This window comes from Cavia porcellus, unplaced genomic scaffold (assembly GCF_034190915.1).
Source record: "Cavia porcellus strain 051 isolate PalLab524CR breed Dunkin Hartley unplaced genomic scaffold, mCavPor4.1 scaffold_30, whole genome shotgun sequence".
Classification (NCBI taxonomy): domain Eukaryota; kingdom Metazoa; phylum Chordata; class Mammalia; order Rodentia; family Caviidae; genus Cavia; species Cavia porcellus.
The window spans coordinates 19,428,764-19,444,502 of record NW_026947513.1 but is presented as its reverse complement, the minus strand read 5'-3'; the positions used below and the strand labels follow the sequence as shown (position 1 = coordinate 19,444,502).

The 15,739-nt window shown below is 40.5% G+C and overlaps 1 protein-coding gene and 1 long non-coding RNA gene across 3 annotated transcripts in view; one reads left to right on the top strand and one right to left on the bottom strand.

Moving 5' to 3' along the window:
- Positions 1–13,828, bottom strand: part of Wdr19 (WD repeat domain 19) — a 70,275-nt gene extending 56,447 nt beyond the window's left edge. For both annotated transcript variants that reach the window (XM_063240478.1, XM_003471541.5), the window contains exons 1-6: positions 13,666–13,828; positions 11,261–11,352; positions 10,911–10,976; positions 9,310–9,435; positions 5,300–5,415; positions 1,321–1,436 (exon numbers count right to left, since the gene is read on the bottom strand). In XM_063240478.1, coding sequence (XP_063096548.1) covers positions 1,321–1,436; positions 5,300–5,415; positions 9,310–9,435; positions 10,911–10,976; positions 11,261–11,352; positions 13,666–13,671 — 522 coding nt within the window. In that variant the 5' untranslated portion in view covers positions 13,672–13,828. The remainder of the gene's footprint in view (positions 1–1,320; positions 1,437–5,299; positions 5,416–9,309; positions 9,436–10,910; positions 10,977–11,260; positions 11,353–13,665) is intronic.
- Positions 13,829–13,917: 89 nt separating this feature from the next.
- On the top strand, positions 13,918–15,336 carry LOC134474050 (uncharacterized). Its single transcript, XR_010044625.1, has 2 exons — positions 13,918–14,220; positions 14,446–15,336. It is a non-coding gene; the product is annotated as an uncharacterized LOC134474050 (long non-coding RNA).
- The last annotated feature ends 403 nt before the right edge of the window (positions 15,337–15,739 follow it).

The following is a 15,739-nucleotide window of genomic DNA, read 5'->3' as shown; positions in this document are numbered from 1 at the left end:
AGTGGTCTGGGAGCTCTTCAGGTGAAAAATTGTAAGAGAAGGATCTAGGTTGAAAACGTCCTTGTGGTGTTTGACACAAGTGAATCCCAATCCTCTTCCAAGGCTGCAAACTATTTTCACAAACAGACTTTGTTGATTTTGAGACAGGGCCTCGCTAAAGCCCTAAATTGCCCAAGTGGGCTTGACCTTGTAACCTCCTGCCTCAGCTGTCCAGAATGCTGGAATTATATTATGGGGCTACCATACCTAATCATATGTCTCATTTGAGGAGGAGAATTCTTAAGGATTAGAAAAGGGAATCAGTAACCTTACACATAAATAACAGCTAAATGGTAGTGAATTTCCAGGCTGCTATGCGGAAAAAATGTTCTAAGGCCATGTCTTGACTTAGTGATGAAAAATCCAATCATCTATCGGTGATGTCTGATATGGTGGCACATGGTGGCACTGTATTGTATAGCTATCACTGTATTTCTGAAGGGTATCCAAATTATAAGGCTTCTAGAATTATGCCATACTAAACAGTTTTTTTTTTATAATGCTACATTAACCTGTTTTAAGAACCACTTTGGTCATTCTAGGGACTAAGTTCTGCTGAACTTTCATACCTTTCCAGATACAGAACCAACTCTCTTCTCTGCCTTACTTTCTGTCTCAAAACTCACACTTTCAGCTGGGATGGACCGTAATAACTTCCCTCTTTGCTCATGCTATTCTACTTGTGCGGAATGACAGAGGCTGCTAGGTGTTTGGGACTTTTTGGTAAAACAGGTTCTAGCAGCGCACAGGTCCACCCAGGTAGACTGAAGTTCTTTTTTCCTGGAGCAGTTAGGTGTGACCATATGCCTGGAGAGCAGTCCTGTGAGACCCTGTGCAGTCCTGTGACACACACGTAGCCCAGTGGCCTGTCAACCATTTATATGCTGATTAACAGGAGCAATAGAAAAGCAATTCGACCTCTCAGGCAAAGGTATGGACTTCAGCGAACCCAGTCCAGCAGCTGTCAGCTGTTAACATTTATATTGTGAATATTCAAATGTAAAACAAGAGTCATTTCACAAATATACTGTCCATTTCTCATCATAGAGCTGATAATCCGTGCTAATACTACACAAAGGAAAACAGAGAAGAGGATATTTGCGTAACACATTCATATTAAAGAAAAACATCTAATTTTACATAACAAGAAAGGTTTTTAACCTTAACAATATGATTACATTCGCATCTCACACACAGACTTTTACAGGTTAGTTTGATTGACAAACTGCTTATTTGGGGGAAACATTCCAATGTACCAGACCACAGAGGTTCCTCTATTACCTGTCTTATTGTGTCACCTTCCTGATTACTAACTGTAATCACTCTATCTTCACCACCCAAAGCAAGCAGATTTTCTGTATTCCAACATCCACATGTAATTCTTTTAGTGTGTTTTCCTGAAAAAGAGATGATTTTTTTGTACAGACACATGGAGTTCCGTAAACAAGCCAGCAAGAAAGCAAACAACTAACTAACCTGTGATGACAACCTCAGAGTTTAGGTGACATCCATGGAATTAAACAAAGAATTTAGAATCTCATCAAAGCAGCATTTATGCAAACTTACGCAGCTTATGACTAAGTTGCAAGTCAAGACAATGATATAGAAGGTTAATACTTACTTCCAACTTTTTGTCTGAATATAAGCACAGGACCTAACATAAAAAGTATCCTGTTTCCTGACTAGTTCTGTTTCCTTAACATACAACCAAACTTCTAATGATAATGTCTTAAGAGAAATAAGTTACAAAGCAGTGAAGTTACCTTTATATTCAGCTGCATGGTCTGACAAGGCTTTGAGATAGGCAGAATTAACATTCACAGTTTTAACATCTCTAAATGACATAATAATTTATGATATTACAGAGATGCAAATATGAATGCACCCTAAGAAGTGAGTTTCTTAGCTGGTGATTAATATTAGATAACCACTAATATCAGGAAAAAATTTCCTTGAGCATTTCAGCCAGTTTAAAAGCCACATTTTTACAGGAAATCACATGCTTGACAGTGTGGGCATTTGTGAAGATCTGGAACAGATTTATCTTTGAGTCTTAATGTTAATTTTATGAATGAGAAGAGTGGTTACGCATACAGATTTAGGAGCCAGGTTGCCGAGACTTGAATCGTGGCTCTGTTACTTACAACAAAACCCTAGATAAGTTACTAAACCTTTCCTTAGTCTCATCTATAAATTGGAGACATTATAGTTGGACAAACGCCCCTGAAGAGCAAATGAATTAAAGCATTTACAAGAGGCCCAGAACACAGGAAGTGCCGTGTAAATGTGAGCCATGGAAGCGGCTGTGGAGAGCAGAGACTATGTCTGCTTTATTCTTGGAACACTCTACAGTGTGGCACCTATGCGGAACGCAGGTGTTAATAACTGGCGACGTGCGGTTCCTGATGTAGGAGTTGTCTGAGTGTGAGAAGCTCAGAAAGGAGCAAAGCGTAGCTGGAGCACAGGAAGTGAGCAGCAGAGGTCAGAGAGGCAGCAGAGGCTGATCCCGGTGGGTTTGGCTGATAAGGGCTGGGCTTTGCTTTTGGGTGGCAGGCCACTGACGAGCTCTCAGCAGAGGGCTTACTTGGCACCGTGAGGGACTGGTTTTAGGTCCCTCTCTGATACCAAAATCCACGGTGCGTAAGTTCTTTATATAAAATGACAGCGTCTCTGATATACTTTAAATCATCCTTTACTACTTCCAATATCTAATCTGATGAACTGTTATTCTATCCTATTGTTTGGGGAATAATACAAGACTAAAGAGACTGGGCATGTTCAGGACAGCTGCAGCTGTTTCCCTGAATAGTTTTGATCTAGGTTGGCTGCACCCGGGGATGGAGTATGCATACAGGAAAAGGGCCAGCTGGCTTCTGCAGAGGCAAGACCCATAGGAGGAGGCCGCAGGGGTTCAGGTGGGAATCCCCAAGGCCCACGCCACGATGGGAGCAGAGGTGACAGCACAGGCCGGAATCTGCAGACGTCCGGAAGTAGAGTTTATGAGCTTTTCTGACAAATTAGATAGAAAAGTAGGAGGCAGGAAGACTCAAGGTGACGCTGAAGTGTGGCCTCGCTATCTGAAACGGAATGTCATCAGTGACGAGAGGGAAACTATGGTCAAGAGGTCTTGGAGACGCTAAATCTGAAGCATTCCTTAGACATCTCTCTGAAGAGTGTGTGTCATGTCCATAAGGCTTTTAGCAGGGAGATAACACACAAAAGTGAAGGGGACGCTCAGAAGGGACTGGGGAAGCAGAACTCTTCCTTTTGGAGATTATGGATCAGAGGCCTTGTGTGATGCAGTGGGACTAGGAGGAAAGAGACTGTGGAGAGGACAGGAATGTTCTGGAAGATGCCAGAACATTCTCTTCTTTTTTTCTTCCTGGTACTAAAGACTGAAACGAGGGCCCATGCGTGCTAGGCAGAGATGCCAAGGGGCTACGTCCCCAGCTTGCTCTTCTCCCTTCTTTCCCTTTTTTCATCCTCCTTTCTCCTTTCCTTCCCTTTTGAGACAGGGTCTTGCTAAAATACCTAGACTGTCCTCAAATTCTTGATCCTCCTGCCTCAGCCTTCAGCCTCAGCTAGGATTACAGCTGCACACTACTGTGCTGGCTAAATTCTTTTCTTGGGTGAAGAAAAGAAAATATTCTTCCTTCTTCCTTATACCCTGAGGTCCTCTGGCTTCCAGGGCTCAGAGCTGGGGTCAGCCTTAACATCACTAACAGTCAACACTGCCTACCTCCAGTGCTCCGGTCACTCCACAGGCATTAATTACTTTCCACTCATAGGTCAGCTACTACAGTAGCTGAAATGGGAGCTGGGTTACTGGAGCACTTAATTAAACTTCCATCACTCAAATTCATACACGTCAGATGCAAAGCTAGAACCAGAACTATCTAGTTCAAGGAAACAAATCAGTGCAAGGTGAAATAATGTAAGAAACATTTAGTTTCTATAAAGAGCTGAGAAATCATGCAACCAGCAGCAGCTATCAAGAGTGGGAGGACTTGGTTATAGGAAAGTATTAGAGGAAAAAAGGCAGAGCTGTGAGCTGCAACCAACTGTGAGGGAGGCAGATACACATTCAGCTAAAAGACTCCAGCCATGCAGTTAATCTGAATCTTTTAGGCCCATTTTAAATAGTTATTAAATAAGAATGTGAGCTTAACATATTATTCATGTTAAACACAAAAGTGTATATGACAAATGCCTGATACAAAACTTATCATGCTGACAAATGATTTTTTAATACCTAAAATGTCAGAATTTCTGGGGTTTATAAATTAGTTGATGGGATAGATCTGCAAATGAAGTACAAATAAAAAATGCCCACTGAAGTCAAATAGACAATATACATGGTGAAAGGTGATTAAAAACTTTTAGCTTAACCTTTCAAACAGATCAGAGACATTGCTATTTAATATTAAAATCAGTATCAATATTCAAGGAATACATATATGTGAAAGTAATTTGAAATGCTTAATTGGCCTTAATAGAAAGTACTATCTCAAGTATTCTTAGGGGTGATAGTACCTCCAGAGTTTACTTCCTTCATCGTATGTTACACTTTTTCTGGCACCTACATCCATAATTAGTTCATCCACACGATGCTATAATGATGGAAACAAATCAATACTGCTTGCTTCCTCTAGGGTACTTGGGGGCAAATGCCAAGTGACCAGATGTTGAAGGAATCAAAGAGCTTGGAAAAAGGTTAAATAAGAAACAGAGGCAAATATCCCCAGCCACACATCCTGAGGCAAACAGAACTCACAGCCAACCCCCAGATTCAGCTGGTGTTCAGAGAGAATGAGGGGTCAGAATTAGGAATCCAAGCAGCCACCAAATATTTTGGTCCCCCTGCTCTGTGAGTTAAATGATCACATATTGTAAAATAACTAAATTAACTACAATCAATAACCAGAATTAACATACATGACCAGTCTGCATTGATGTTCAGCTGAACTGTTCTATGTGGAGAGGTAAAAATCGAGGTGAGAAGAAGACATGGAAACCAAGCCACTGATGTCTTAATGCTAAAAGAAACAGGACTGACCTTAATCTGTTCTCCTTACCCTGGAAAATTCATGGTAAGCAGAGAAGCAGGATCTTCTTGTTTAGCTAGATGTAAGACCCAACCAGGGAGCTCCCTCATAGTACAAAATTCCCTTGCAATTGGGGAAACCCTCAATGGCAGAACCCATAGTTAGGAAAAAGCATTGCAAATATTTAGTAGTAAATATTTTCAGTTGTAACCTACCAATGACAGGAATCTTTCGAGATGTCTGATGGTTATAAATAAGCAAATTTCCTTTAACAGTTCCAACAGCCAGGAAACTTCCAACTTTTGACCAAAGAAGGAAAGACATTTGGTCCCTGTAACATTAAGATATAAATTACTGCAGAATTCACAATCATAACCTCTAAATAATCCTTTAATAAAGCGTTCTCTGAATACTTTTAATCTAAAGGCTAAAAGTATAATCTAGTTATGATGGGGCCTCAAATTCCATAGAATAACATGATGCTAATTTGTCTATAAATGATTTAATTCTGTGATTAAATATTAATAGATGAAAATTCATGCTCTAAAAATAGTAGCATTTAAAAATATCATACTATATTAAAGTGGAAAAATCATTGGGAATGTGTGACTTCAAAAAGGATATGACTTTGCCTGCTCTGTCACTATGAAGAGTAGCTTAGAAGTAGGTAGAAAACACTTTTGCCTTTCTTATCTGTATTCCAGGCCTCCCACTTTGGGCTTTGATAGGATTCTCCCAGAGCAGCTCTTTCCACATACTGAGGAAAGAAGTAACAATGGGTCTAGAACAGTGGTCCTCAAGATTCAGTCTTGGAGGCAGCAGTCACCTGTGGTGGCTGTCAGGTCCCTCCCCAACCTACGTCCTGCGTGGAGAAGCCACCAAGTGGTTCTGATGCAGCCACACTCTAGTCACCACTGAGACCCCTGCCTGGAAGGATACGCCTGAGAATGCTGCAGGGTATGGCTGAAGGCCAGGAGTACACATGGACGTGCTCTCTAGCGGTGCACTTAGGAGATGCTGAGCATCCAAAGATACACACTTCACTAGTAAGAGTCCAGTTTGTGAAAGGTCATAAGTCCTTGATGATATTTAGAAGAGATGAAGGATATAAAAGTTGGAAGTGGATGTCATAGGCCATTTAGTTAAAAATTAATTTCAGTGAGGGAGTAATCGATGACTAGCTTCTTCTATTATGTATTTTAGAAAAATAAACATGCACTTTTAACTCATTTACTTATTTACTGGGGTTGTTTTTTGAGACAGGGTCTTTCTGTATAGTTCACTATGCAGCCCAGGCTAGCTTCAAACTCAGGTGATCCTCCTGCCTCAGCCTCCTGAGTGCTGGGCTCACAGGTGTGTACCACCACACCTGGTCACTTTTTCCATTTAAACAGGTGTAGCAGCCACGTAAGTGTCTCTCATATCTCCAACCATGGTGTGTGATCTAAAAGCCCAGCTGCCTGGGTCCAATCACCCTAGCACAGGATAGCCCGTGCTCTCCTATGGGCTGCTCCCAGACAGCAGCAGAGCAGGACAGTACACTCTGGGGCCCATTCCTGCACACACAGGGGTCATCTTTGGGTAACTTTGGCTCATGATCCCCAACGAGCCCAGACGGACTTTCTAAGGGCTGCTACAAGCCGAGCTGTTTTTCATCCATGGTTATCTCTGCCCTCTTTTACAAAGGTCAGATGTGCACTGTGACTGACAGTTCTTGAGATATGTTCTTCTGCAATAAACTTCTTACACAGCTAAGCTTGCCTTGGAATCTCAGAGAACGAGAATAAAAAGAAATATGTTAGCTAAATAGTACTAGAAGAAAGATAACGTGCAAGGCATGAACAGGGTCTGATCACCATGAATGACCATATACAAAATCAGTACAACACTGGTCTATTCAGTGGCACTGATGTTCAGATAACAACCACGCAGGAAGGGGGTTACATAGGGAGTTCCAAGCTTAAGGAACCAAATATTCGTAGGAAAAGAAATTCCATCTTTTTTTTTTTTTTAAAGATAGGGTCTTGCTATGTAGTTCATGCTGGCCTTGATCTTGCTATGTACCCCAGCCTGGCCTCAAACTTGTGGCAACCCTCTTGCCTCAGCTGGGATTACAGGCATGCACCACCACACCTGGTTCTATCTTTTCCTCTCATAGGAGATAAGACCTTTAGAAGACCCTCAAAATTACAGTAAGATATGAAGTCTACATGAGTTTCTAATAATATTAACATTATGCCAACATATAATAATCCCATGTATCTATGGTCAGGAAAGACTTAGAATACATCATTCTAGGAAAAATGCACAGGCCACAAAATATTGCCACCTAAGTGAAGGACATGGGCTTAGAGGTGTCTTGCTATTATGACAACTGAAGGTCATTTGAAAAGAGGCTGACAAGGTGACTCATGCTTAAGTTCACACTGCCTTGGAAGAGACAACTGTGTCCCATGTCCAACCAAGAACGAATCAGTTGATGAATCAGATGATGTACACTGCTGCAAACCAGTTACTTAACTAAATGACTACTGATGTAAATCCAGCCAGGATCACAGTGAATTGGGGTCTAATTCTAAGAACGTATAAAAACACAGTCAGTAAAAATTAAGAAATGAATTCAGCCCACTGTGTTAACACTGCATTTTTAGGTAAGTGGTAACATAGTAAGTTTTATAATTGTATTTGAATACCTTTGTGTGCGATGGAAGGTGTTTGAAGGGCTCAAAAGAAGAATTAAGATTAAATTCCTAACTAGAATCTAAAGTGCTTAAGGACATGTAAACTGGAAAAAGTAAAAATAGTTAAGAAAAACTGACTTTCAAAGTCTTGTTTATTAACTACTTTAGTATAATAGATTCATCTTTAAATAAAGCACAATGAGCAGCAGGTATATGTTCATATATGCAGTCTTTAGACATTAAATATTAATATCAGTAGTAAAACATCCTAAACTTTATCTTAGTGACAATGACAGTAACACCTGCCACGTACTCAGGTCTTAACCTCATGCCTGGCCATGACGTCCATGTGAACACACAGCAATGCCGACCTGGAGCGGAGACGTGGACTCCAGGGAAGGGGAGCTGGGAGGTGCATCAGTTAGAGACACCCAGGGTGGGCTTGCATTTTCCTCTGCTTCAGAGTGTGCTTCCCTGAAGCAGAATTTGGTCCAAGGGCCAGTGCTGATGCTTATAAACATGCCCCGAGTGGAAGCGTACAGCATGGAAACCTTTCTGAAAACGGTGTGAAAGGACAGGTGAAAGACGGGTCCTGAGGCCTAGTGAGGCCTAGTGAGGCCTAGTGAGGCCTAGTGAGGCCTAGTGAGACTTGGCACACGGCAGACAGCACCTTCTGCAGCCCAGGGTCAAGGCCACTTTGGACTTTACGGAATACGGCGCCAGGCCCATGCCTGGTCCTGCTCTGCATGGGCACCTTGGTTCCTTTGGGATCTCTTGTTCTTTAGAAAATAAGAAAAGTTAGCGTTTTCTAGTGTGTGACCTCTTCCTGCCCATCTGTGGGCCACCTACGCCATGAAGCAAATATTATTATGAGTAGTAGTAGTAGTATACTAATTTCAAATAGATGAAGACTTACAAGTTCAACAATTTGTGCAAGGTTGAAATGGCCATTTCAGTTGTAAACAATGACAAGTGTGTCTTTTTCCGTGTGGTAAAAAAGTTTCGACTTTAGCAGAGATCTGGAATTGATTCTACCCGCCCAGGACTTTTTTCCCACTTGCGAGCTGCCCGGCCCCTTCCCTGGTGGGACTGTCAGTCCCACTGCCCTGTCCACTTCGTTCAGAGACCTTCACAGGGGCCCTCGCTCTTTTCTCTGATGTGACTGGCTGAGAAGAACCATGTAAGCTGGCAGCCAGGGTTGGAAGGCTTAAAAACGAAGTCAGTACAGAGAATGTAAGAGTTGGAACATCAAGAATCTTAATGGTACCATCAGAACTCCTCATTCCAGCCATCGCTGCGGTCAATCCCAACTCCAGATTTCCCCACCTATCAAGGGCCATTTTTATTTCAGAACTATAATAACTTTAGTTAACTGGGTGAGACTGGGAATATGATAGACAACAAAAATTAAAGAAATGAGCCTTTTATAAGAATTTTATTACTGATGCATCTTAAAAATGAAAGTAATATGTACTGTTAGCATTGAGCCTACAAATAAGCATTTTTCTAAGTGAATATTTAAAAAATTAAAAAGTTATTCTTACCGCATGCCATTGTCTAACTGGCTGGTTTTATTTGTGTTGGCATCCCACAGATAAATGCAAGTAGACTTCTCAGCAATCACTGCTAGGATATCTCCATCTTTATCCCAATCCATGACAACACAGTTGCTTTTTAAAAAGAGCAAAATATTACTATTTACTTACTTATTTTAGGTCTTTTTGAGACAGGGTCTCACTATGCAGTTCAGGCTGGCCTTCAGCTCACTTTGTAGCTCAGGCTGGCCTCAAACTCATAGCAATCCTCTTAGTCTCCTGAGTGCTCAGATTACAGATGTGCATCACTATGCCCAGCTTGATTTACGTAAGTTGGGAATTACTTCAATTACTTTATTTTTCAAACTGTTTAAATATGCTTTGGAACTTTAGTTTTCTGAAATACTCTCTCAAGTTTTTGGAGTATGGAAACGAGAGTCTTTCAAATTGTTGATAAAATCACCTGTCAATGAAAGACTTTGTAGGCAACAGCATTGTGTTTATCCATAGATTCTTTTTGGTCAAATTCAACTATGATGAATTTAGAAGATACATGGCCATTAGGTAACCAAATGGATGTTACAGAGACCAAGCTCATACAGTTTACTCAACGGAGCTTTTTACTGAGTACCTTGTTTCATTTTAGTCATAATGACTGTATAACCACTTTGACTTTTTGTTTCCTGGAATATAGAAATCAGAACAATTCAGAAAACAGAGAGAAATATCAAAATTATAGTATTTGGTGAGTGGGGAAGAACAGGAGGTGAGAAAGGCTGAAACCTTTCAGTAAAACAATCTGATTTGCAAAAATGGTCAATAAACTACAGGAAGCAGATCTGAATTCAAAAAGTCTAGCAGCATAAAGCTGTTTAGATGAAGGACTCTATACATTTTGGTAACTACTGAAACTATCCAGAGAATAACTAATATGGGTAATGATTACACTGAAACAATAACACATCAGCTAGGGCCGGGATTTAGCTCAGCGGCGTAAGTGCCTGCTTGGCAAGCGCATTCATGAATTTGATCCTTGGTACCAAAACCAACAAGCAAACAAAAAAACAAAAAAAAACACAACACATCAGCTATACCTAGTGTAATCTAGTGTATTTCCTGAAAATAGGCAAAATTAGGTCTTTGTTCTTTAAGTAGTATGGATAAAGTAAGTATTTTCCCACAATTTATTACAAAGGAAATACTAAAGTTGGACATTCCAAATATGAAAATTCGTATTTGGGGCTGGGGATTTAGCTCAGCGGCATAAGCGCTTGCCTTGCAAGCAGGCAGTCATGAGTTCGATCCCTGGTACTGATAAAAGCGAAAAAGAAAAAAAGAAAATTCGTATTTAGGCTCTTTTATAATATTGCTGTATCCCTTCTCTATGTGTTTACAGATATAAATTCTAACTTATATGCTGTAGATCTACACATTTCATCAACTATTCATTGCATAAAGAAAATAAAGCGCTTTGTAAATGGAAAACATAAAAGAGAAGATAATGGTTATGTAAGTTATAGAATTCTATTTTGCTTTTTTAAGATAGTACATTTACTTTTTACCTTTCAGGCAACAAAGCTCAAAAAGTTTTGATCTATCTCTGTACTTACCCAGGTAAGTTAATTTCACTTCTTTTTTGACCATGGCGATCAAAGATTTTCACAGTATGATCAGCTCTGAAAGCAATTAGAATATAAATGTGACTTTAATGTTTTATTTATCTGTGTATTTAAAATACAGAGCTGCCACCCAAGCGATTTTAGCAGTCTTTGAAGGTCTCACAATTTGTATCTAAAAATGTCCTATCCAGGAGAAGGTTGTACCAGTATGAACTGTGATGTTAATGAGATGAATGTATTCCTTTTCCCATTATGCACCTGTCACAGGAATGTCTACTGAACAGACGGTAAGGTTACATGAGGTATATAACCCTTAGTTAAAACATTCACTGGTTTCTTACCCTGTTACTGCAAGGTAGTTTCCTGATGCTTTTTGCCAGGTAAACTGTATTGGTGAGCCAAGCCAAGTCTTCTCTATCAATGTGAAAATACGCTAAAAAATAAATACAATTTTTATATTTTCAAACTATGTACAATAAAGGGTTGGTGAGAAGAGATGTCAGAACATCATCATGAAAATGGTAGGATTGAGGAAGGTGAAGGCTGTCATTTATGCTTATTCAAAAACAGTTAACAATAGGAAAAAAACCACACCAAATCACCTAACCAACCAAACACAAGTGGTGGATACAGTATGGGCCTCAAGATAGACAACATCTATTATAAACCTTTTTGTTTTTGAATACTTTTGAATGATAGTTTTATAAACATGTATCTTCTCAGTGTTTTATAGATGTTAAAGACTAAAAGAATTTAAATTTGAATTTAGTTATTTACAAAACTATGGAGTTGAATTTAATAAAATTGTTATTAAAAATACTACATGAGGGATGGGGATTTAGCTCAGCGGCACAAGCGCCTGCCTTGCAAGTGCGCAGTCGTCAGTTCGATCCCTGGTACCAATTTAAAAAAAAAAAACCTACATGATTTTTTAGACATACAAGATGCCTATATGCTCTTCAAATTGTTTTCTTCTTTTGTCTACTAGTTTAGTTATATTTATTCATCATGAAATGTTTAATTTCATGCATGTGGTCAGTGTATAAACTGAAAAATCTCTTTTCATTTATACAATAGAACTGTAGTATCCAATATGCAAGCCATAGACCATATGAAATCACTGAGGACTTGAAAATGGATATTTCATATTTAGATGCAAATATAAAATATATATCAGATTTAAAAGACTGAAAAAAGAATGCAGTAGCCCATTGGTAATTTAATTTTTCTACTGATTACAAGTTGAAATACATTTTGGATATATTGGGTAAGAGAGCATATATTATGGAACAAAATTACATTTTAATATTAAATTACAATCAGGGAGGCCCATATATGTTACGTATATAAGGTTTAGATTCTACTATAGGAGACTTGAGTCTGAATGGCAACACAAAACTCAATGCTCTGAATTAAACATCAGTGAGCATGCACGGAGGAAGCAAGTGTAGCCTGTGTCCACGGGTGCATTCATGTTTGGTAGAGCTCGAGATGCTCTTTCAAGAGTACTGTATATTAAAGCATCTACTTTTGCAATTTTGTGAGTACATGCTTGGGAGCCCTTTCACACAAGTGAAGAGTCCTTAGACTTGAATTTCGCTATTATCTTCATTGTAGAGCTGCCTCTGGGTATAATCCTACTACTATTTTTCTTCCACGGGACGCTAGAGAGCAATGATAGCGAATCTTTCAGCTACAAATAGCCCACTGCAGCATGCATGCTATGGGTTTGCCATCTCCGCTATAGATGTTCTAGGTGTAATGTAAAGGAAAAAATACTAGCTTCACAACCAGAAAATCAAGATTTAAATATTGCTTCTCAGATATTAGCTGTCGGGCTTAAAGCAAGTCGCTAAAACTGCTTTACGTGCAGAATTCTCAACTGTAAATCCAGAGTTGAATTTCCTCACTACTAATATTTCATAAATGGTGAAGAACCTTAGACATGGGAGTTAGGATGACCGGTCTATCAATTCCAATTTTCACGGTGATAGCCACAAAGAAGCATTAGGACGTCTAATGCAATTTTTAAACTGAACTTTCCCGTTCCTTGCAGAGCAGGCCAGGGCATATTGCGTGGAACTCGGAAAGCTGAAGCAGCTGTGGCCAGGCCCTGGGGTTCACAAGAAGCCCAAGCCCAGAAACCCTGCGTGTAGAGGTGACACTCATCGCAGGAGAGCTGCGCGTACAGGTACAGGTTTCTCCACAAATAAGATGCTCTTGCTGCCCAGAGAATCTGTAAATTGGACCAGTCCCAGGGAATGCAATTCGAAATTATATTATTATTATTTTTTTTTAGGATGCTGCGCAGTTGTATGGCCTGCCAGGGTTTTAGCCTGCCAGGGTTTTAGTCCCAATAAACAAGTGAGCGCCGTGACCCCGGATCGAGTCAACTTCACTTTGACCCGTTCCTTTTCCTGTAAAGTTTGGGTGTCTTCAGATCCAGCCTGCTCATTTCCGGCCGCGGAGGGGTTCTCTCTTCCCAACCCGCATCCACTCGGTCTGTGTTCCCAAAAATGAGAGGCCTCCTATTGGGCTCTCTTTCTGCTATTTTTTTCCCCCTTTCCCTCATTCCTTCAAAGTTGCCACCGCCATTCTCATTCCCGGGCATCCGCTCTCTTCCCATTTCTCACTCACTCCAGGGAAGGGAATAAGGAGCAGACTGTCTCAAGGGGATGCTCAGTGGGTGGAGGGGAGGGCCAGTGGTCGCGTCTTCCCACCCCCTCGCAATTTGTAAGTTATTTACCTTCATTTCAAGCCTCCAGCAGTCGCGCGACCTAACAACTGCGCAGGCGCACTAGGTCTCCTTTAAGAGGGCTACCGCGTTCCCGTCACCCAGGAGACCGCGCGAGGCGCGGCCAATAGACTAGCGTTACTGAAGGGCGGTGCCTAGAGAGGTGGTGCCTGGATAAGGCCTCCGAGGGGACAGGAAGGAGGCGTGGACTGGGATCACGTGACAGGGGCGGAGCTAAACCCGGGAAGTTAGGCGGGGCGAGGAATGGCGGCGTCTGTGCCTCCTGCCTGGGCTCTAATTGGCAAGATCTTGAGGGGAGCACGGGGAGGCGGGCTCTATGAGCCCTGAAAGGCGCCTGCTTGCTTAATTGTTGCTCGGTTTGTAATTTCAGAAGCCAGGTGGGAGGCCTAGGAATTAAGACGAAAAAAGGCCAGGGAACATTAGCTAGCAGGAGGCTGGAGTTGAGTCACAGGCCAAATGCACCTGCACAGTCTAAGCAAGACGGTTTAGACGACTCCATGTGTCATCTTTTTCATTCTTGCAGTTTTCTGGCCTTTTCTGGAAGAGGTGTGAGCACTAGTTTCTGTCAAGTTGGTTTTTGTTTTGTTTGTCAGTTTTAACCAAATGGGCTAGCTAAGGTGGCAGGAACTTGGGTATCTTTCCCCGAGTTTTGTCCTGCTATAGTACAATGTTAGTGCGTCATTTTTTTGCAGTGTGAAAGTGCAACTTTTGCACCAGTGTCTAAAAACGCTGAAATAATCCACTTTTTCTATCTCTCTCCCCCACCATCAGGTTGGAGTCTCACTTCAAGAAAATTAGTGGTTTGAAATAACCGACGATGGATGTCTGCGGATTTTTTTTTTTTTTTTTTTTTTTTTTTTTTTGGTACTGGATCAAACGCTTGACCTTGCACTTGCCAGGCAGGTGCTTATGTCACTGAGCTAAATCCTTAGACCCATATCTATGGATTTTTAAGAAGGGTGACATTTCTTTGCCCTGGAGTTTCAGTTGGGTCGATTTCTAATTTCAGATCACCTAGCATTAAACTGGAAATCAGCAACAAGTGGAGAGATCTCACATACTTGGAGGTTAAACAACACACCTTAAAATAAGTTAAAGAAGAATCTCAAGAGAAATTTTAAAACATTTTGAATTAAATGAAAGTACAATTTACCAAATTTTATAGGATGTAGTGAAGTAGCACTTAGAGGAAATTTTATGACATTAAGTGTATATTCTAGAAAAGAAAGATCTAAAACTAGTAACCTATAATCTTTCACTTTAGGAAGCTAGATAAAAGCAAATCTGAAGTAAGAGAAAAGGTGTGGTAAAAACTACAGCAGCTACAAATGAAATTGAAGACAAAATCAATAGAAAAATCAAAAGACCAAAAACTGCTTCTCTGAAAAATTTTAAAATTGCTAAGCTTCTAACCTGCCACAGAGGGAGAAGGGTAGGAGGATACAATCTGATTGGCCTTTATCTATTAAAGATATTGAATAAATAATAAAAAATCCAAAAAGAAAGATCCAGTGAATCCTAATGGGTTCACTGATGAATGCTATTAAACTTCTGAGGCCCTTTCAGAAAGCAGAAATGGAGGAAATCCTTTCTATGTTAGCCTATGAGGCCAGCATTACACTAATACCAAACCCAAGCAGAAACACTGCATGAAAAGCAAAATATGGACCAACATTCTTTGTGAATGTGTAAAATATTCACAAAATATTAGCAAATCAAATCCAACAATGCACAAAAATAATTGTACCCTATGACCAAGTAGCATTTATTCCAGGTATGCAAGCATGGCTCCACACTAGAAAAGCAGTCAGTGTAATCCATACCAACATGGTAAGGGAAAATTACATGATGGTGTAAGTAGATACAAAAAAAGTATTTGACAAAATCTAGTATCCATTTGTGATTAAAATTATAAGCAAACTAAGAATGCAGGGGAGCTCCCTGGTAAGCAGAGGCAGGGTGGCCCACTGCAGCCCTTCCAGGGGAAGAACCAGCAGTGTCTCCTGAGATCCATGCCATGTTGGAGCTTAGGACTCTGGGAAGCCAAGCCAGCACCTCCCTTCCC